The sequence below is a fragment of the Taudactylus pleione genome, unplaced genomic scaffold (genome assembly GCF_031769625.1).
Source record: "Taudactylus pleione unplaced genomic scaffold, aTauple2 ptg000201l, whole genome shotgun sequence".
NCBI classification, from domain to species: Eukaryota; Metazoa; Chordata; class Amphibia; order Anura; family Myobatrachidae; genus Taudactylus; species Taudactylus pleione.
This window is the reverse complement of record NW_028284603.1, coordinates 29,867,598-29,884,803: the sequence shown is the minus strand read 5'-3', so window position 1 is coordinate 29,884,803 and position 17,206 is coordinate 29,867,598. Positions and strand designations below refer to the sequence as shown.

General features: G+C 46.2%; 1 protein-coding gene across 1 annotated transcript in view; it reads right to left on the bottom strand.

Moving 5' to 3' along the window:
- The window catches only part of TRAF5 (TNF receptor associated factor 5), a 65,494-nt gene that overhangs the window by 21,202 nt on the left and 27,086 nt on the right, over positions 1-17,206 (bottom strand). The window contains exons 2-3 of the mRNA XM_088477307.1: positions 3,732-3,953; positions 1,206-1,263 (exon numbers count right to left, since the gene is read on the bottom strand). Coding sequence (XP_088333433.1) covers positions 1,206-1,263; positions 3,732-3,946 — 273 coding nt within the window. The 5' untranslated portion in view covers positions 3,947-3,953. The remainder of the gene's footprint in view (positions 1-1,205; positions 1,264-3,731; positions 3,954-17,206) is intronic.

The window sequence follows — 17,206 nt, the reverse complement described above, 5'->3', positions numbered from 1 at the left end:
TTGTCAAAACGTATATCCCATCTACGGCACATACATCCACACACAAGACCGATTCGGAACCACACATCAGCAATCAACTGTGGCAATATTGTATTTTGAGTACGATTGAATAAAAAATTGGCAATGTATGGGCTTCACCATATGGGGTTCACCGTCACCGATTCCAACAAAAAAGTGATCGGAATCGGTGAGTCAGGTTGTTCAACATGTTGGATTTCACATAGACCAATCGGGGCTGTAGATTGCTAGTGTATGGTAACAAGCAGACGATTTGCCATCCGGGCAAAATGGGCACTTTCATGATTTGCAGATCTGATCTTTGGATGAAAATGATTTGCGAATCACTGTGACATATCAGCAATGTTAGTGAATTGGAGAATCTTAAATCGGGAAACAAAACGCAGAATCTGTGAATCTCTTAGTTTGCGATCGCTGATGTAAGGGCCTCATTACTGTGATAGTAGTATGAAGTAAGGGAAGAATAACTACAGGTCATAATCCAATCCTGCAGTAAGTTGCAGAGTGATCTATTGGTACCGTTGTATTTTTAATTTTAAAATAAACATTTTGGGGAAGCGAACTGCAATAAGCAGCTCTAATGATCGTCTATAAACTGATCAGCTAAAAATAATATAGGTGCTAAAATAACAAATAGATATAAATAGAACACATGTAGAGATTCAAAAATAAAATTAACTTTAAACTATGTGATAAAACAAAAATCTCTGAAATGATGTCAGTGTGAGTGAGACTAACCTCCATTCTTTGCTCTAATGGTTCTCTAAACCAGTGGTTCTCAAACTCGGTCCTCAGGACCCCACACAGGTCACGTTTTCCAGGTCATCCAGCAGGTGCACAGGTGTATTCATTACTCATTGACACATTTTAAAAGATCCACAGGTGGAGCAAATTATTTCACTTGTGATTCTGTGAGGAGACATGGAAAACATGCACTGTGTGGGGTCCTGAGGGCTGAGTTTGAGGACCTGTGCTCTAAACCAATCCTCAATGACAAAATACTAAACTTTAACCACAATGAATATGTGCAGCCCTTTAAAGGCAGCGTAACGCTCTCCACTAAATACTGTAATTCTTTGTACCTACACTGAATGAAACATACATAATAAGACACTTTCAAAGATGTCAGTATTTTATTACAGAAAAATGTTGATTTGCTTTTGAATATAGACACTTGTTTCCCTTACCTCTTGTGGTTTAATGGTTTCCTTGTCTATAGGACACTGTGGTATTTCATACAATTCACTGCATAGAATAATTTAAAAAAGGATATTAGTCACATTTACATTTTCACTCTGTGAATAACAGATACAGTACAATGCTGTACATTACAAGCAATGCAGGAAGCCTTACAAAAAAAAAACACATCAGGCTACAGTAAGGAAGTCAGGGCCTGATTCAGAGCCGCTCGTAAGCGGCCGCTCGTTCGCTCTGAGCGATGTTCGCACATCTGCGCAAGCGTATGGGTCGTAATGCGCATGCACCAACCAGTCAGTGCGGTCGGAAATCGTGCGATCGCAAAATAGCGAGGGCCTGCTAATTTGAGTGACAGGATGAGGCGTTTGTGGGTGGTAACAGGGAAAGGTGCTTGAAAACGGGGAGTGGAGATCAGAATGCAGGCGTGCCAAACTGTCAAAACGGACGTTTTAAGGGTGTGCATAATTAACAAAGCAGCGTCATCGACCACGTCACTTGGTTGTCTCGCATGATTGCGGTAAGAAAATCCAACCACAAGCACTGCGAGCAGTTCAGACGCCTTTCGATGTACTCGATTAATCTAATAAATAGCGGAGATGACGTATGATGCGAATGGCCAGGGGGCATCTTTACAAAATAGCGAGCGCATGTTTCGTTCGCTAGCTCAGACATAGAGGCGTCAACAGACCGCAAAGAGCGAGCGCTCTATTTAAATAGCCGGCCCCTTTTCCTGAACGACCGTCCGCAAATAGCGTCCAGGTCTGAATCAGGCCCTTAGTTCATACTACATTTATTTATGTTTATTTTGTTCTGTCTCTATAACAATAGAGCAATAGATGTAAAACCGCAACATTTTTAATTAATTTGAAACTTGTGTTGTCCCAGAAAACTAATATAAATAGCACATGAACAAAAACGTTAACGTAGTCCTCTGGCTTGAATTCACTTGCTCAAGGTGCAACACCATTAGCCCTGGGGGTGAGAATAAACGGATACATCCACGCTCCAGCACCTCGATGGTTTGGGCTTTATATGGTCTTCTAAGTGTGGTGCATTTCCTGGTCCCATCAATATAACAATCGTCTATGGTATGGGTTCTCAACTACAGTCCTCAAGTGCACCAACAGGTCATGTTTTGTGGATTACTTTAATCATGCACAGGTGAGTTTATCTAATTTACTGGGTCAGTAATTATTTACAGACAGAAATCCTCAAAATATCACCAGTTGGGAAAACTTTAGAGTTGAGAACCACTGGTCTATGGGATCTTTGTGATGGGATACAGTCAGTATCCCAGCGGCCGTGATGCTGGCTTTGATATTACCGGCGTTGGAATCCTGACGCCTCTCACAATACCGATGCCGGCATCTCAACCGCCGGCATACAAAAGGTAAGTAGCGGGGTGGAGGGAAATTTTAGGGGTTAGGAACTAGGGGGTGGATTAGGCACTAAGGGGGGAGTTTCAGATTTAGGGTGCGGGGAGGGGGGGTTAGGCACCAAAGAGGGAGGGTTAGGGTAGGAAGAGGGTTAGAATACCAAACAAAAAGTGTCAGTATGCTAGCCCTGACGGGATGCCAGTGTCGGGATTCTAACAGCTGGGATCCCGATTGCCGGAATCCCATACCCAACCCCTTTGTAATATGTATATTTGTGACTCATCTCCTAAGACCTCTTAGTTGTCACTTTCAGCTTAGTTTTGGCTGGCACATACATTCTCTGCTAAGCCTGCATCCTTCTCCTGGTAGAATTTGAAAATAAAAAAGTAGTTTTCAAGGGAAGCAGAGCATTTTGTCCAATAAATCTGTTACACCCAATAAGTGCCATGTCCTAGTATCCTGGGACTTTCACCCACTGCCACATTTTATAAATACATTTTTCATTATGTTATGCACTGCTTACTAGTAGGCTAGTACTTTACAACTGTATTGTATTACAGAATTATTGTACTCGACTATGCCCAGCAGTCATGCAATATATGAGATAGTAACGTACATAAACCATTTATAATATGTCACCTAGCACAGATGTCCCCTCGCACTGTGGTTTCACTACAAAAACACAATGAGCATGATAACTGGGACATTTTAAAAGTTTCGGTCAGTGTGTCAGAGCTAACGCAATGGTTGCAGCACCCAGCGGCTGCTGTTCTGAGATCTAGACCCTGTCAATTTAAATACTTAATACTCCTGTTGTTCCAATTGGGATGCAGTCAATATCCCGACTGTGGGGATTCCAGCGCTGGAATCCCGACACTTGTCAGAATCCCGGCGATGGCATCTTGACTGTCGGAATCCCAAAGTTAAGTAGCAGGGTTAGGGGGAGAGTTAGCATTAGGGGTTAGGCACTAGGGGAAGGGTTAGGTTTAGGGTTATGGGAGGGTTAGGATACCTACCAACAAGTGTCAGTATCCTAACCCTGTCGGGAGAAAAGTTACCAAATGCACAGGTGTAAAAGTGCCACCTGTATAGATACGTATTATAGTGTAAGAGAGAGATTCTAGTCCTGGTAACACTCACTTCAGACACAAAACACATTTCTCACAGAATCGGTGACCACATCCTGTTTGGTGAGGATTGTGAAGAACCAGATGGCAATTTGCGCACTTGTATCGGTCTTGCAGATTTTCAACAAACACGTATTCCTGCTTTGGTTCAAAGTCAAGTGACATCACTGCACTGGAGCTCTGCCTGTTGAGCGCTGTGGGATGCAAGGGCATATCCTCACATGCCATAGCCGAACTGTAAGGAGACAGACAGGAATGTGGTGATCATGTTATATAGTGCTCATTTTAAATTTACATCAATCAATATATGATGCAATTTTATTGTATATTAACAAGCACTACAGTGACCGAGGCAAAGATCATATCTGTAGACTTTAACTGACACTTTGTTAGAAACCTAAAGGTAACTTGCAACTGAAGGCTTATCAGATGATAAGAATGCTCACAGCAACACAGAACATTTCATAAGGTGAGTATGCTCATATTGTGGAAGCCAGTGGCCTGTCCACCAATGTAGTTGTAGAGGAAATGGCAGTGTTGCCTATAGCAAGGGTATTGACGAATTTGAGGAAGGGAGTTCAGGCAAGTAGGCGAACCACAGAGTTAGGTAATGGAAAAAGCAGGACTTCCCAAAAGTATCTGTCAAAAATATCACTACATAAAACGACATGCATAAATCCAAGTTGTTAGAATTTCGGGAGGCAAGACTGAAGCTCGGTTAGGACCTGGAAATATGTAAAGCTTGACCTAGATTTAAACTTTGTGACCAAGACTTGAGCATATGTTCCACATAGAATTAGGTAGTGGCGGCCATTGCTTGCATAAAGTTCCCTTCATTGAAATACCGGCTACATTTTGCATACAACAAAACTTTAATCCTGGACGGCTGCCCAAAAGTTCCCACTGGTTCTTCCATAGGTGCCCATAGTCTCTATTTTGTAACAAAAATGTAACTCGTTTAAAATTTTCTCCAGCGTAGGTGGGATAGGGGATCTCCACTGTTCAGTTATAGTTGATTTGGTGGCCAGAAGGATACGACTTACTACATATTTAGTATTACAACTCCAGTCTGTGGGATAGCAATGGATAATGGCTAAACTGGATTGTGGAGAAATAGTAGTGCTACATTGATTAGGTTATACGTGGCCTTCCAGAGCAATTTTAGCATGGGACAATGGCAGAATATATGTATCATGTCAGCCTTATCTCCACATAGTCTCCAACACAGAAGAGCAGGTAGCCAGGAACATTTTGAATAATTTAAGATATAGTGTTCCCTCTAGCTCCGGCGGGAGGCAGGGCGCCGGAGCTAGAGAGGGCATGCCCACGCGCGCGCGACCGAGAAGGGGGCGTGGTCATCGGAAAAGGGGGCGTGTCTATAAGACGCGTCCCCTTTTCGTCACTCTTGGGGGCGTGCCCGGCACTTACGGACACGCCGGGCAGCCCCCAAGCCCTGCAGACAGGGAGAATAGATGCCGGGCGCATGCGCCCGGCGTCTATTCTCCGGCGGTGACCGCGTCACCGCATGTTTCTCCACCCGCGGAACGCTGCGTCCCGCGGGTGAGAACGGCTCCCGCAGGCTGTGAGGGCAGGGCGCTTTTTGCCCTCCTCCTGGAGGGCAGGGTGCTTTTTGCCCTCCAGAAGGAGGGCAGGGCGCCGCGCCCCGCTAAAACAGCCTAGCGGGAACGCTAAAGATATGCTACAACTTTTTAATACAAAATATTTGAATATATATTAAAAAAAAAATTCACTGTACCTCAAAAGGAAAATACTTCTCTATGTCCTTTAAACCAGACTTTTAAAACCACCCACACCACTAAATGAAGACTATTATTAACAACAATTATTTATAGAATGCCAGCAAAAGCCATAGCAATTTACAGTTGATTTCAAACAAAGGGGTCTATTTACTAAGCAGTGTTACGAGACAGAGTGAAAAGTCATAAAGTGCCAGCCAATCAGCTCCTAACTGCCATCTCACAGGCTGTGTTTGAAAAATGACAGTTGGGAGCTGATTGGCTGGCACCTTATCACTTTTCACTCTGTCTCCCAACACTGCTTAGTAAATAGACCCCAAAGTAATAAAAGGAGCGGTATCAACAGAAACACAAAGAGGTAAGCGGGTCCTGTACACAAGCTTACAATCTATAGGGTAACAGGAGTATAATACCTAAGGGGGTCTATTTGCTAAGCAGTGTTAAGAGACAGAGTGAAAAGTGATAAGGTGCCAGCCAATCAGCTCCCAACTGTCATTTTTCAAACACAGCCTGTGAGATGGCAGTTAGGAGCTGATTGGCTGGCACCTTATCACTCTGTATCCTAACACTGCTTAGTAAATAGATCCCATAAGATTAAGTGCTATATATCTCCAGGGTAAAAAGTGTTTAGTGGGCTATATGAGCCAGTTACACAACAAAGTGGGACTGGAGTCAGATGAACATTTGAGTACAGAAAATGACCACATGTAAGTTTTATGTGAATAGTGTAGACGGAAAGTAGTTTGGTAGAAGCTTATGGAGGTTCAGTGGGTGGTTCAGAAATTTGATAAGGGTCATTCCATGGCAACTCACGTCACAAAGTGACATAGCAAACAATTAACAATTCCTGTAAACAGTTTTTTAAAGCATGACCTGTCTTATTATATTCTCAGTAAATACAATTAATTTCACATATAATCCTCTTGCTGTTGATAGCCATGCATATACTTGCTTTGTCCTTTGTAAAGTGAGTTACCATGGAATGTAAGCTCTCACAAGCAGGGCCCTCGAACCTCTTATGCTTTTCGTTACTTATACTTTCATCTACTTCTCATTCGGGCACCTAACATCTGGTTGCTTATTTGAGTGTTATGATTGCTAATGCAGCAATGTGTATAGACCGTGTCCTTGTCCTGCACTGTATGTCACTGGTTTCTTGTTCACTTACTTGTCTACTGGGTCTATTCATTATGTTATTATCGGGGTCCGAACGGATAATTAACAAAATGAACATTGTAACTTGCCGTGGATGCCGGAGCAATTCTTCATTGGTCTGGCGCGGAGACAAGTGATCCAAAAATCTGCTGTCCCCATGAGCGGCTTTCAGAGCAGTGAGTCTTTTCACTGCTCCTATCGAAGCAGTGTAACAACTGCGCATGCATGACCTACAGGCACGCATGTGCACAAGAGCCCCGACGTCCGGCAGAAGGAGCAAGACAAAAGCGGAAGGAACCGAAAGGATGCCTCTTGGTAGCGTGAGCACTCGCCATCTGATGATGGCGAATACTCCCGCAATCAAGCTAAAAAAAATGGGATTTTGGTACTTAACCGGTAAATCCTTTTCTCTGATTCCACAGGGGACACTGGAGGCTATTACACTGGGGTATAGAGGCGTGGATAGCTGGAGCTGGCACTTTAAATAATTTAGAAGTGTGAAGCTCCTCCCCCTCTATGCCCCGCAGGCCCTCAGTTTCGAACAATGAAAACCGAGAGGAGATGGAGAACAAGAGGAGCAAAGAGAAGTGAAAGTCACACAACAAACAGAACCAAACTAACAGGCAGGCGAAGAGCACTGAGGTGGGCGTCCAGTGGCCTCTGTGGAATCAGAGAAAAGGATTTACCAATAAATACCAAAATCACATTTTCTCTTTCATCCACTAGGGGACACTGGAGGCTATTACGCTGGGAACGTCCCAAAGTTTTACCCACGGGCGGGAGCGCCCTGAGGGGCCTGCAGAACAAGGCGGCCAAAGCGTGAAGCTGAAGTCGCAAACGTGTCAAACCGATAAAACTTCAGAAGGTATGTACCGAGGACCAAGTAGCCGCATGGCACAATTACATGGAGGAAGCACCCTGACGTGCCGCCGATGACGTACCCACAGAACATGCGGAATGCGCTGAAATAGACGGAGGTGGTTGCCTGCTAACATAAGCCTGTCGTATAGTTAGCTGAATCCACCTCGCCAAAGTCTTTTTGATGCTGGCCAACCCCTCCGAACAGCATCATACAGAACAAAAGCGAATCAGTCTTACAGAAAGACGCTGTCCGATCCACATAGACATTGAGAGCTCTAACCACATCCAGAGATGAGGATACTCCTGAGTCCTCAACCAAGGAAGGCACCACAATAGGTTGATTTATGTGGAAAGCCGACACAACCTTAGGAAGTAAGTGGCTTGTGTCCGAAGTTCCGCCCTATCTACATGAGAGATAAGGGACGAGGGCTTACAAGACAGGGCCCCCAACTCCGAAACTCGACAGGCCAAAGCCAGAAGGAGAACAGTCTTCCCAGCCAAATACTTGATATCGACCTCATCAAGCGGCTCAAACATGGAAGACTGAAGAAATGTAAGAACCAAATTCAGGGCCCAGGGAGCTATGGGAGGAACAAAAAAGGTGGCTACACCCACAATACTCCCTGAAGAAAAGTCTGCACTTCAGGTATGAGGGCCAATTTGCGTTGAAAGAAAATAGAAAGGGCAGAAATCTGCACCTTTAAAAGACCCCAAACGGAGACCAGCATCAAGCTCTGTTTGAAGAAAAAGCAATAACCTGGATAAACGAAGAGTCCTAGACGGAAGGCCCCCAACCGTCATACCATGCCACATAAGACCGCCAAATGCGGTGGTAATGTGCAGCCGTAACCGGCTTTCTGGCACGAAGCATAGTGGGGATAACAGATTCTGGGATGCCTTTGCGTCTTAAGATAGCGGCCACTCTGTTTAACGCAGCCACGCTAGATTGGGGTGCACGAAAGGACCCTGTTGCAGGAGGTCCGGACAAAGTGGTAAGGGCCACGGGTCATCTGCTAATAGAGTACGAAGGTCCGAGAATCAACTCCTCCGAGGCCAGTCCGGTGCCACGAGAATGACTGAGGCCGACTCATGTTTTATCTGCTTTAGTAGATGCGAAGTAGTGGAATTGAAGGAAATAGGTAAACCAAGTCGTAGGTCCATGGAACAGTTAGCGCATCCACTACCTGTGCAGCCGGATCCAGAGTTCTGGACACGTATCTTGGTAGCTGAAGGTTCAATCGAGATGCCATGAGTTCCATCTGAGGACGACCCCAACAACAAACCAAGGCTTGAATACGTCTGGGTGATGCATCCATTCCCCGGGGTGGAAATCCTGGCGACTGAGATAATCTACTTCCCAGTTGTCCACTCCCGGGATGAACACAGCCGACAGGATCATTGACCAACTCTCGGCCCACCTGAAAGTTCTGCCCTGTCGATTGATATAAGCGACGGCTGTCGCGTTGTTCGACTGCACCCTCACCGGATGAGACCTTAGTAAGTGTGCAGCTTCGAGCAGAGGACCTGATTCAGACCCGCTCGCTAGGATGCGTTCACTCGTAGCTGGCCGATTTTCACATTGTGCGCATGAGTATGCATTGCAGTGCGCAAACCAGTGAAAGAGACCGGGAAGCATTCGCTCACTGCACATAGACAGCCCAGCAGTGAGTGACAGAAGCCGTTTGTGGGTGGTGACAGGGGCTGGACATTATAAATGGGGGAGTGGAGGTGCGAACGCAGGCATGCCTGAGCGTCTTAACACCCTTTCAGAGGCGTGCATAATTAAGAGGAAGCGTCACAGTACACGTCACCTGGCTGGTTTTTACACTGAAGTGCTCGCAGTGATTGCGGTAGGGTATGGTCTGCCTCAAGCACTGCATTCGCTTCAGATGGTACCCAATATACCGTTGGTTGCATACACTTCCTGGAGATGTGCGCAAGTGAGCGTCTTAAGACAGGCTGATGGGTGTCTACAGACACAAAGCGATCGCATGCCAAGACATAGTGAGCATGCTTGTGCCTTGCTGTGCGATCGTCTGCCTTGCTGGGTGTGTGCCGAATTTGCATACGCTGGGTGTGAGCGTACGCATCTAGCGAGAGGGTCTGAATCGAGCCCAGAGTGTTGTAAATTGCTCTGAGTTCCAACACATTTTTGTGCCACCGTCTTTCCTCTGGAGACCAACGTCCTCTAGAGACAGTCTAGGACCATTGCTCCCCATCCTCTGAGACTGGCATCCGTCATGAATATCCAATCCCACACTCCGAGTCTTCGACCCGTCAAGAGGTTGGTGGGTTGCATCCACCAGAGAAGAGCCACCCTGGTAGGCGGGGTCAACCGGATCATCCGATGTAGTAGTAAATGAGACCCTGATCCGTGTTAGGAGGTCCAGCTGGAACAGACGGGAGTGGAAGCGTCCGAATTGTAAAGCCTCGAAGGCAGCTACCATCTTTCCTAAGAGATGAAGACAAACCAGTAAAGACACCTTCTTCGGTCTGAGAACTAGCTGGACAAGTAGTCGAATGTCTTGTGCTTGTTCTTCCTCGTATCCAGGATCATCCCCAGAAACTGGAGTCTCTGATACGGAATTAGGTTGGATTTTTTAAAATTGATCATCCAGCCGTCTTGTGTCAAAGTATGGTATGACAGTAATGCGTGGTCCAAGAGAAGAGATTTTGATGGGGCCTTGATCAACAGGTCGTCTAAGTAAAGAATTACTGTCACACCTGATGTCCGTAGGTGTGCAATCATGACAGGCAAGACCTTGGTGGAGACACGGGGTGCCGAGGATAAACCGAACGGCAACACCCAAAACTGATAATGTTCTTGCAAACGCAGGAAAGCTTAATGTGGTTCCCAAATTGGAACATGCAGATATGCATCCTCTATATCCATAGAAATTAGAAACTCCGCCAGTTCCAAGCTCGCAATGACTGATTAAATCAGAATCTGATGGTTTAATCGATTCAAAGACTTGAGGTTCAGGATAGGCCTGACAGACCCATCCGGCTTGGGTACCATAAAAAAGTTGGAGTAGAACCCCAGACCCTGCTGATGTACCGGAACCAGCACTGCTGATTGTAGTAAAGACTGAATTGCCTCTTGCAGAGCCTTGGCCTTCTCTGCTGACACTGACAGTCCCGTAGTGAAGAAACGATTTGGAGGTGAAACTTCGAAATCTATCCTGTACCCTACGGAGAGTAATCTGAGAATCCACGGATCCTAAGAGGTCTGGTTCCAACCCTGTTGAAAAGTCTTTAAGTGAGCTCCTACCGTAGATCCCAGGTCGGACGGGAGACCGTCATGCCACCTGTTTTTCAACTGGCTTTTGTTCCTGTCGACGTGCGACCGACTGTGGGCGACCTCTACCTCTAGCCTGTTTGGGAGCAGCTCTGGCTCTACTATAAAAGGGCTACGGGGGCAATAGGATTGAAACATGGATACAGTGTAAGTCCTCCTGGGTCTCAGGGCAGTTGAAGGGAGGAAAGTAGACTTAACCCTAGTGGCTTGGGATATCCATTTGTCCAGTTCTGGACCAAAAAGCATATCACCAGTGAACTGCAAACCCTCAACCGCTCACTTAGATTCTGTGGATGCATCCACTGGAAGAGGTGTTTTTCACTTTTCCATCATAGATGATGGAAATGGATAACTGGAGGTGAAGCGTCATGGAATCTGGAAACGCTTATCCGGTTGTTTCCAGGCCACTGAAAGTTAGTCTTGAAGCTGTTGCGTGAAGGGAAAAACAACAGACCTCTTTTGTTGTTTACCAAATAAATTAAACTCCTGAGTTTCAGGTACTATGTCCACAGGTAAATTAAGGACCTGCCTGATCGGCCGGATTAATGGCTTCACCCCTTGAGAACCAGTTTTTAAATCTGGCGGAGGGCACACATCATCTTCCAATTCACCCTCCTCATTTTCCTCTTGTGAGGGGAATTCGTTGTCTGAAGCATCCGACTGGAGTACAGCCGGTAGTGGACATTTTTGTGACGGATTTTGATAGGAAGTAGAGGACATGTTACTAGTGGAACCCATGATCTGTACATGGCTTTCCACTGGTTTGGCCATGCCTGTCGCCTGCCAACTCTGACGTTAAGTCCGCCATAACTCGCACTAGGTCAGAGGCCCACGGAGGAGTGGGCGTGGTAACTGGCGAGGTAGTTACAATAACTGGCGGATCTATTATCGTACAAGCATCACACGTTGTTGAGCCAGTAGCATTTTGCTTTGTTTGTTATTGCACTGTGAACAAACATTTTTTGTGAAGCCTTAGTGGCCCTGTCTGTCATGTTAGAGACACACAATTCACTCACATAATTACAGTAGAAACAGAATAAGCAGAAGGGTAATGGGACACAGAGGGGGAGACTCCCTCTATTTACTGGATTCCATGCAGCATCAGCCAATTATAACACCCCAGTGTACTCACAGCCCTTTCAAAATATTCTGTTGTAGAAGGGATGTCAGATGCCAGGAAAATCAAGTAGCCTTCAGTAAACCTGCACCTGTACTCAGCCTGTAGGGAGAGCAGGCAGAAACGTGTGTTACTATAATCAGCAGCCCTCAGACAGCCGCTTGTTGACGCGCAGAGAGAGCCCGCTCTGTCGAGCTCCTGCCCCTTCTTCCTCCCCGCCCCGGCGCCAAGATGGCTCCCCTGCCAACCTCAGTATAACAGGAACCGACTGTCCCACTCTTGAGCACAGCCGCCTAGTGCCGCGCAGCCTAGCGCTCCTTCCCCGCGGCATCAGGAGAAGGTGTTGTACTCACAGCCCTATGTTCTTCCTCCACTGCTAGTGAGAGCCGCGCTAGCGCAGCTCCCTGTCGGCGTTTGTAGAGGAGGTAAAGGGAGGCTTTAGGCAGTATACGGAGGACGCGCAGCTGATACTCACTGCGCTTCTCCGATCAGGGCACGCACATTCCTTCTGTAGCTGCAGCGGTGAGGAGCTGTCAGGAGCTTTTAATGTAAGCCCTGGCCCCTGCGCACTCCTGCCTGACTCTTGAGTCAGAGCGCCAGGGACCCGGACCCACACCTTTTAGTGAGGTGGCGTAGGGTCCCTAATTTGTTATTGTAAAAGAATGAAAAGAGGAAAACAAAAAACAGTCCCAGTGGCACAGCATTCTCCTTCCAAAATACATCAGCCACGGTGCCCGCTAATATTTCATCCATATATACTCCAGTAAGCGGGAGTCTGTGGTCTTAGTAAATAAAGACTCTCCAGAGGTCCTTAAAGCAACGTTTCTGGCTTTATGGCCCTTTGTCAGGCTGTATACCTACGTATGCAGTCTGACGAAGGGCAATAAAGCCTGAAACGTTGCTTTAAGGACCTCTGGAGAGTATTTACTAAGACCACTGAGTGCCGCTTACTGGAGTGTCTCTCTCTCTCTCTGGGCATAGAGGGGGAGGAGCTTCACACTTTTAAATTATTTTCAGTGCCAGATCTATATTTATATTTTAAAACTTTTCTTTTTTTGCATAAAAAAATGTAAAGTCTTGATGTCTACTATTTTAATTATGATGAGAAACGCCTCTATACTCCAGTGTAATAGCCTCCAGTGTCCCCTAGTGGATGAAAGAAAAATGTTGTATTGTCGAACCTTGATTAATTCTAGTTAGGGGTGTGCACCGGCCACTTTTCGTGTTTTGGTTTTGGATCTGGATCTTTCTTCGTGTTTTGGATCTGGATTGGTTTTGCCAAAACCACCCTTCCGTGTTTTGGGTTCTGGGTTTTGTATCTGTATTTTTTTGAAAAAAAGCATAAAAACAGCTAAAATCACAGAATTTGTAGGTTTTTCTGCTCCTATTCTATTATTAACCTCAATAACCTTAATTTCCACTCATTTCCAGTCTATTCTGAACACCTCACAATAGTGTTTTTATGTCCAAAAGGTTGCACCGATGTAGCTGGATGACTATGCTAAGCGACACGAGTGGGCGGCACAAACACGTGACCCATCTAGGCGTGAAACTGCAGTTGCAGACAGGATGGCAGTTTGAAAAACTAGGCCCCAAACTGTACATAATGCAAAGAAAAAAAAGAGGTGCAAGATGGAATTGTCCTTGGGCCCTCCCACCCACCCTTATGTTGTATAAACAGGACATGCACACTTTAACAAACCAATCATTTCAGCACCAGGGTCTGCCACACAACTGTGGCTGAAATGATTGGTTCGTTTGGGCCCCCACAAAACAAGCTGGCAATTAATCTGTCCCTGCACAAACTGGCTCTACGGAGGCAAGATGTCATCCTCATCCACCGATTCCTCACCCTCTTCAGTGTGTACATCCTCATCCTCACAGAGTATTAATTTGTCCCCGCTGGAACCACAGGTCCCTCTGTACGTTCTGGAGGCTGGTCTCCCTGGAAGAGTTGATAATTCATTTTATGAACATCATCTTCTCCACATTTTGTGGAAGCAACCTCCTACGCCTTTCGCTGACAAGGTTCCCGGCTGCACTAAACACTCTTTCGGAGTACACACTGGAGGGGGGGCAACTCAGGTAAAATAGAGCCAGTTTGTACAGGGACCTCCAAATTGCTTCTTTTTCCTGCCAGTACAGGTACGGACTGTCTGACATGCCTACTTGGATGCTGTCACCGATGTAATCCTTTAACAGACAGACGCACGCTTGTCGCTGCTGCTTTGAGGATGCAAGTGCGGCTACAGCCCACACAATTCACAAAGACAGAAAAAAAAAACTATTTTTATTGTTTGTGTAGCACACTTTGAGGGTGTCACCACCCTTTAACAGACAGACGCACGCTTGTCGCTGCTGCTTTAAGGATGCAGGTGCGGCTACAGCCCACACATTTCACAAAGACCGAAAAAAAAAGAACAATATTTTTATTGTTTGTGTAGCACACTTTGAGGGTGTCACCACCCTTTAACAGACAGACGCACGCTTGTCGCTGCTGCTTTGAGGATGCAGGTGGAATCTAGACGGGATTTGGAACTGGGGACACACTACCTCCATCAATTGTCTAAATCCCACTGCACTAATGGCGGATACCGGACGCACGTCTAACACCAACATAGCAGTCAAGGCCACAGTTATACGTTTTGCTTCAGGATGACTGCTGTCGTACTTCATCCTCATCGCTAGGGACTGTTGGAGGGTCAATTGTTTAGTAAAAGTAGTGATGTTCCTACTTCCTCTCTGGGATGATGAACAACTCCCAGCAGCAGCAACAGCACTAGGAGGAAGTGGTTCTTGATCTTTCCCTATTTTATTTTTATCGGAGAAAGTTTGGTCCTCCATTTATGTTATATTGATATATACGTGCGGCTAAAGCGCACACAAACACAGAAAATATTTTTTTATTTTTGGAGAGTAGTGCACTTTGTGGGTTACACCACCCTTTAAGAAATGAGCCAGCCGGCTCTTTACTTATGGGACACAGGCGCACGCTTCGTGCTGCTCCTTTGTTGATGCACGTGCAGCCACAGTGCACACAAGTCACAAACACAGAAAATATATTTTTTTTTGGTTTGGACTGGAGTGTACTTTGGGGGTTACAGCACCCTTTAACGGTCAAGCCAGCCGCCCCTTTACTTATGACACAGGCGCACGCTTGGCACTACTTTGTTGATGCACGTGCGGCTACTGCGCACACAATTCACAAACACAGAAAATATATATTTTTTTGGTTTGGACTGGAGTGTACTTTGGGGGTTACAGCACCCTTTAACGGTCAAGCCAGCCGGCCCTTTACTTATGACACAGGCGCACGCTTGGCACTACTTTGTTGATGCACGTGCGGCTACAGCGCACACAATTCACAAACACAGAAAATAATTTTTTTTTTGGTTTGGACTGGAGTGTACTTTGGGGGTTACAGCACCCTTTAATGGTCAAGCCAGCCGGCCCTTTACTTATGACACAGGCGCACGCTTGGCACTACTTTGTTGATGCACGTGCGGCTACTGCGCACACAATTCACAAACACAGAAAATAAATTTTTTTTTGGTTTGGACTGGAGTGTACTTTCCGGGTTACAGCACCCTTTAACGGTCAAGCCAGCCGGCCCTTTACTTATGACACAGGCGCACGCTTGGCACTACTTTGTTGATGCACGTGCGGCTACTGCGCACACAATTCACAAACACAGAAAATATATTATTTTTTTAGCACTTGGGGGGAGCATCCCTGATGGACAGAGCACCCCCTGGACAACACTACAGCACCCCTTTAGGACTGGGACACTGCACAGGACTTTGGAGTGGACACAGCCCCTATGGAGAACTGACTGCACAACACAGTCCAGCCAGCCCCTATGGACTTTGAAGTAGTGGACAACAGCAGCACTACACTACACTACACAGCCCAGCCAGCCCTAACTCCCACCCTCCCTCTTCACTGTCCACAGGCGAGTGAGAAGATGGCGCCGACGCGGGTACCTTATATAGGATCCAAAACCCGCGAGACTCGGAAGGCGGGATGATGACGTTTTGCCTCGATTTCAGATCCGAGTCAGGCGGGAAAAGTCGAGCCTGACTCGGATCGGACTCGGATCGGGGGGGCTCAGGGGGGTTCGGATTTCAGAAATCCGAACCCGCTCACCCCTAATTCTAGTGTATGGGGACAGCAGGCCATTCCGCAAGAGGAAGGTAAGCAGGACATCTGTGATATCTCCTGCTTTACCTTCTTGATGAATGGCCCAAATACTTAATTTCTACAATTGCAGATGAAAATTTTCATTTTTGTAGAAATTAAGTGATGATGTGGCACCATATAAATTAAGGATAATAATAATGACCCATAAGACTGTTAGAAGAGGTGAGTTTTCAGGGAACAATTGAAAGTTTGGAGACTAGAATAAAGTCTGTAACTAAATAGGAATTTAGGGCCTGATTCAGAGCTGAACGCTCCAACCAGAGCGCTCGCTCTGAATCAGGGCCCTCCTACCTTTTTTTGGAGCGTTCTCATGGACGCTCGCATAGCTGTGGGTTACCACCCACAGCTATAACCAGCGTCCATGATGTTGGTCGCGATGGTCTTGACCATCGGGCTTGCGACGGAGACCCTGCGGTAGGGTCTCGCTGCCGCAATCCCTGGAGTGATTTTGGCTCTATCTTGAGACGGTAGGCGTTCCCATGGGAACGCCTCCATCTGGCAGGCATGCCCACCAAAGGGGGCGTGCTGTCAATCAACATCGACAGCACACCCCCTTTGGTGCGAGACCTGGAGCGATGGAGAGCCCGTCGCTCGCCGGGTCTCGCGCATGCGCACGACGGAGCTCCCTCCGTCATGGGCATGCGCAGTGGGGGAACATCGACCCGCTTGCGAGCGTACTGCCGCTCACGAGCGGGTCTGAATGACCCCCATAGTTACAGACTTTAGGAAAGTGTAATGCATATAATATAATACATTAGTTACATAGTATTAAGTGGTGTCAAAGCACTGGTAGTTTGTGAGCTACAAAAATCATGACAAAATTGAAAAAAATACATTCCTGGCAATGCAAAAAGAGAAAATGTCATACAAAAAAAAAAACGGGGTGTCAATTGGTAACACTAAGCTAGTATATATTTTGTTATGTGACAGGTAATCTCAGTACAAAAACATAATTTGGCCTCTTTCAACAGCTATCTAATGTCTATTGCATATTGTTGATGTTATTTTAAATATTAAATTGGTTTCTGTTAATTTTGTGGCAGAGATTGGGTATAGTCCCATACTTGTATGAGATAAAAGTGTGTGGTCCCCTATGGAGA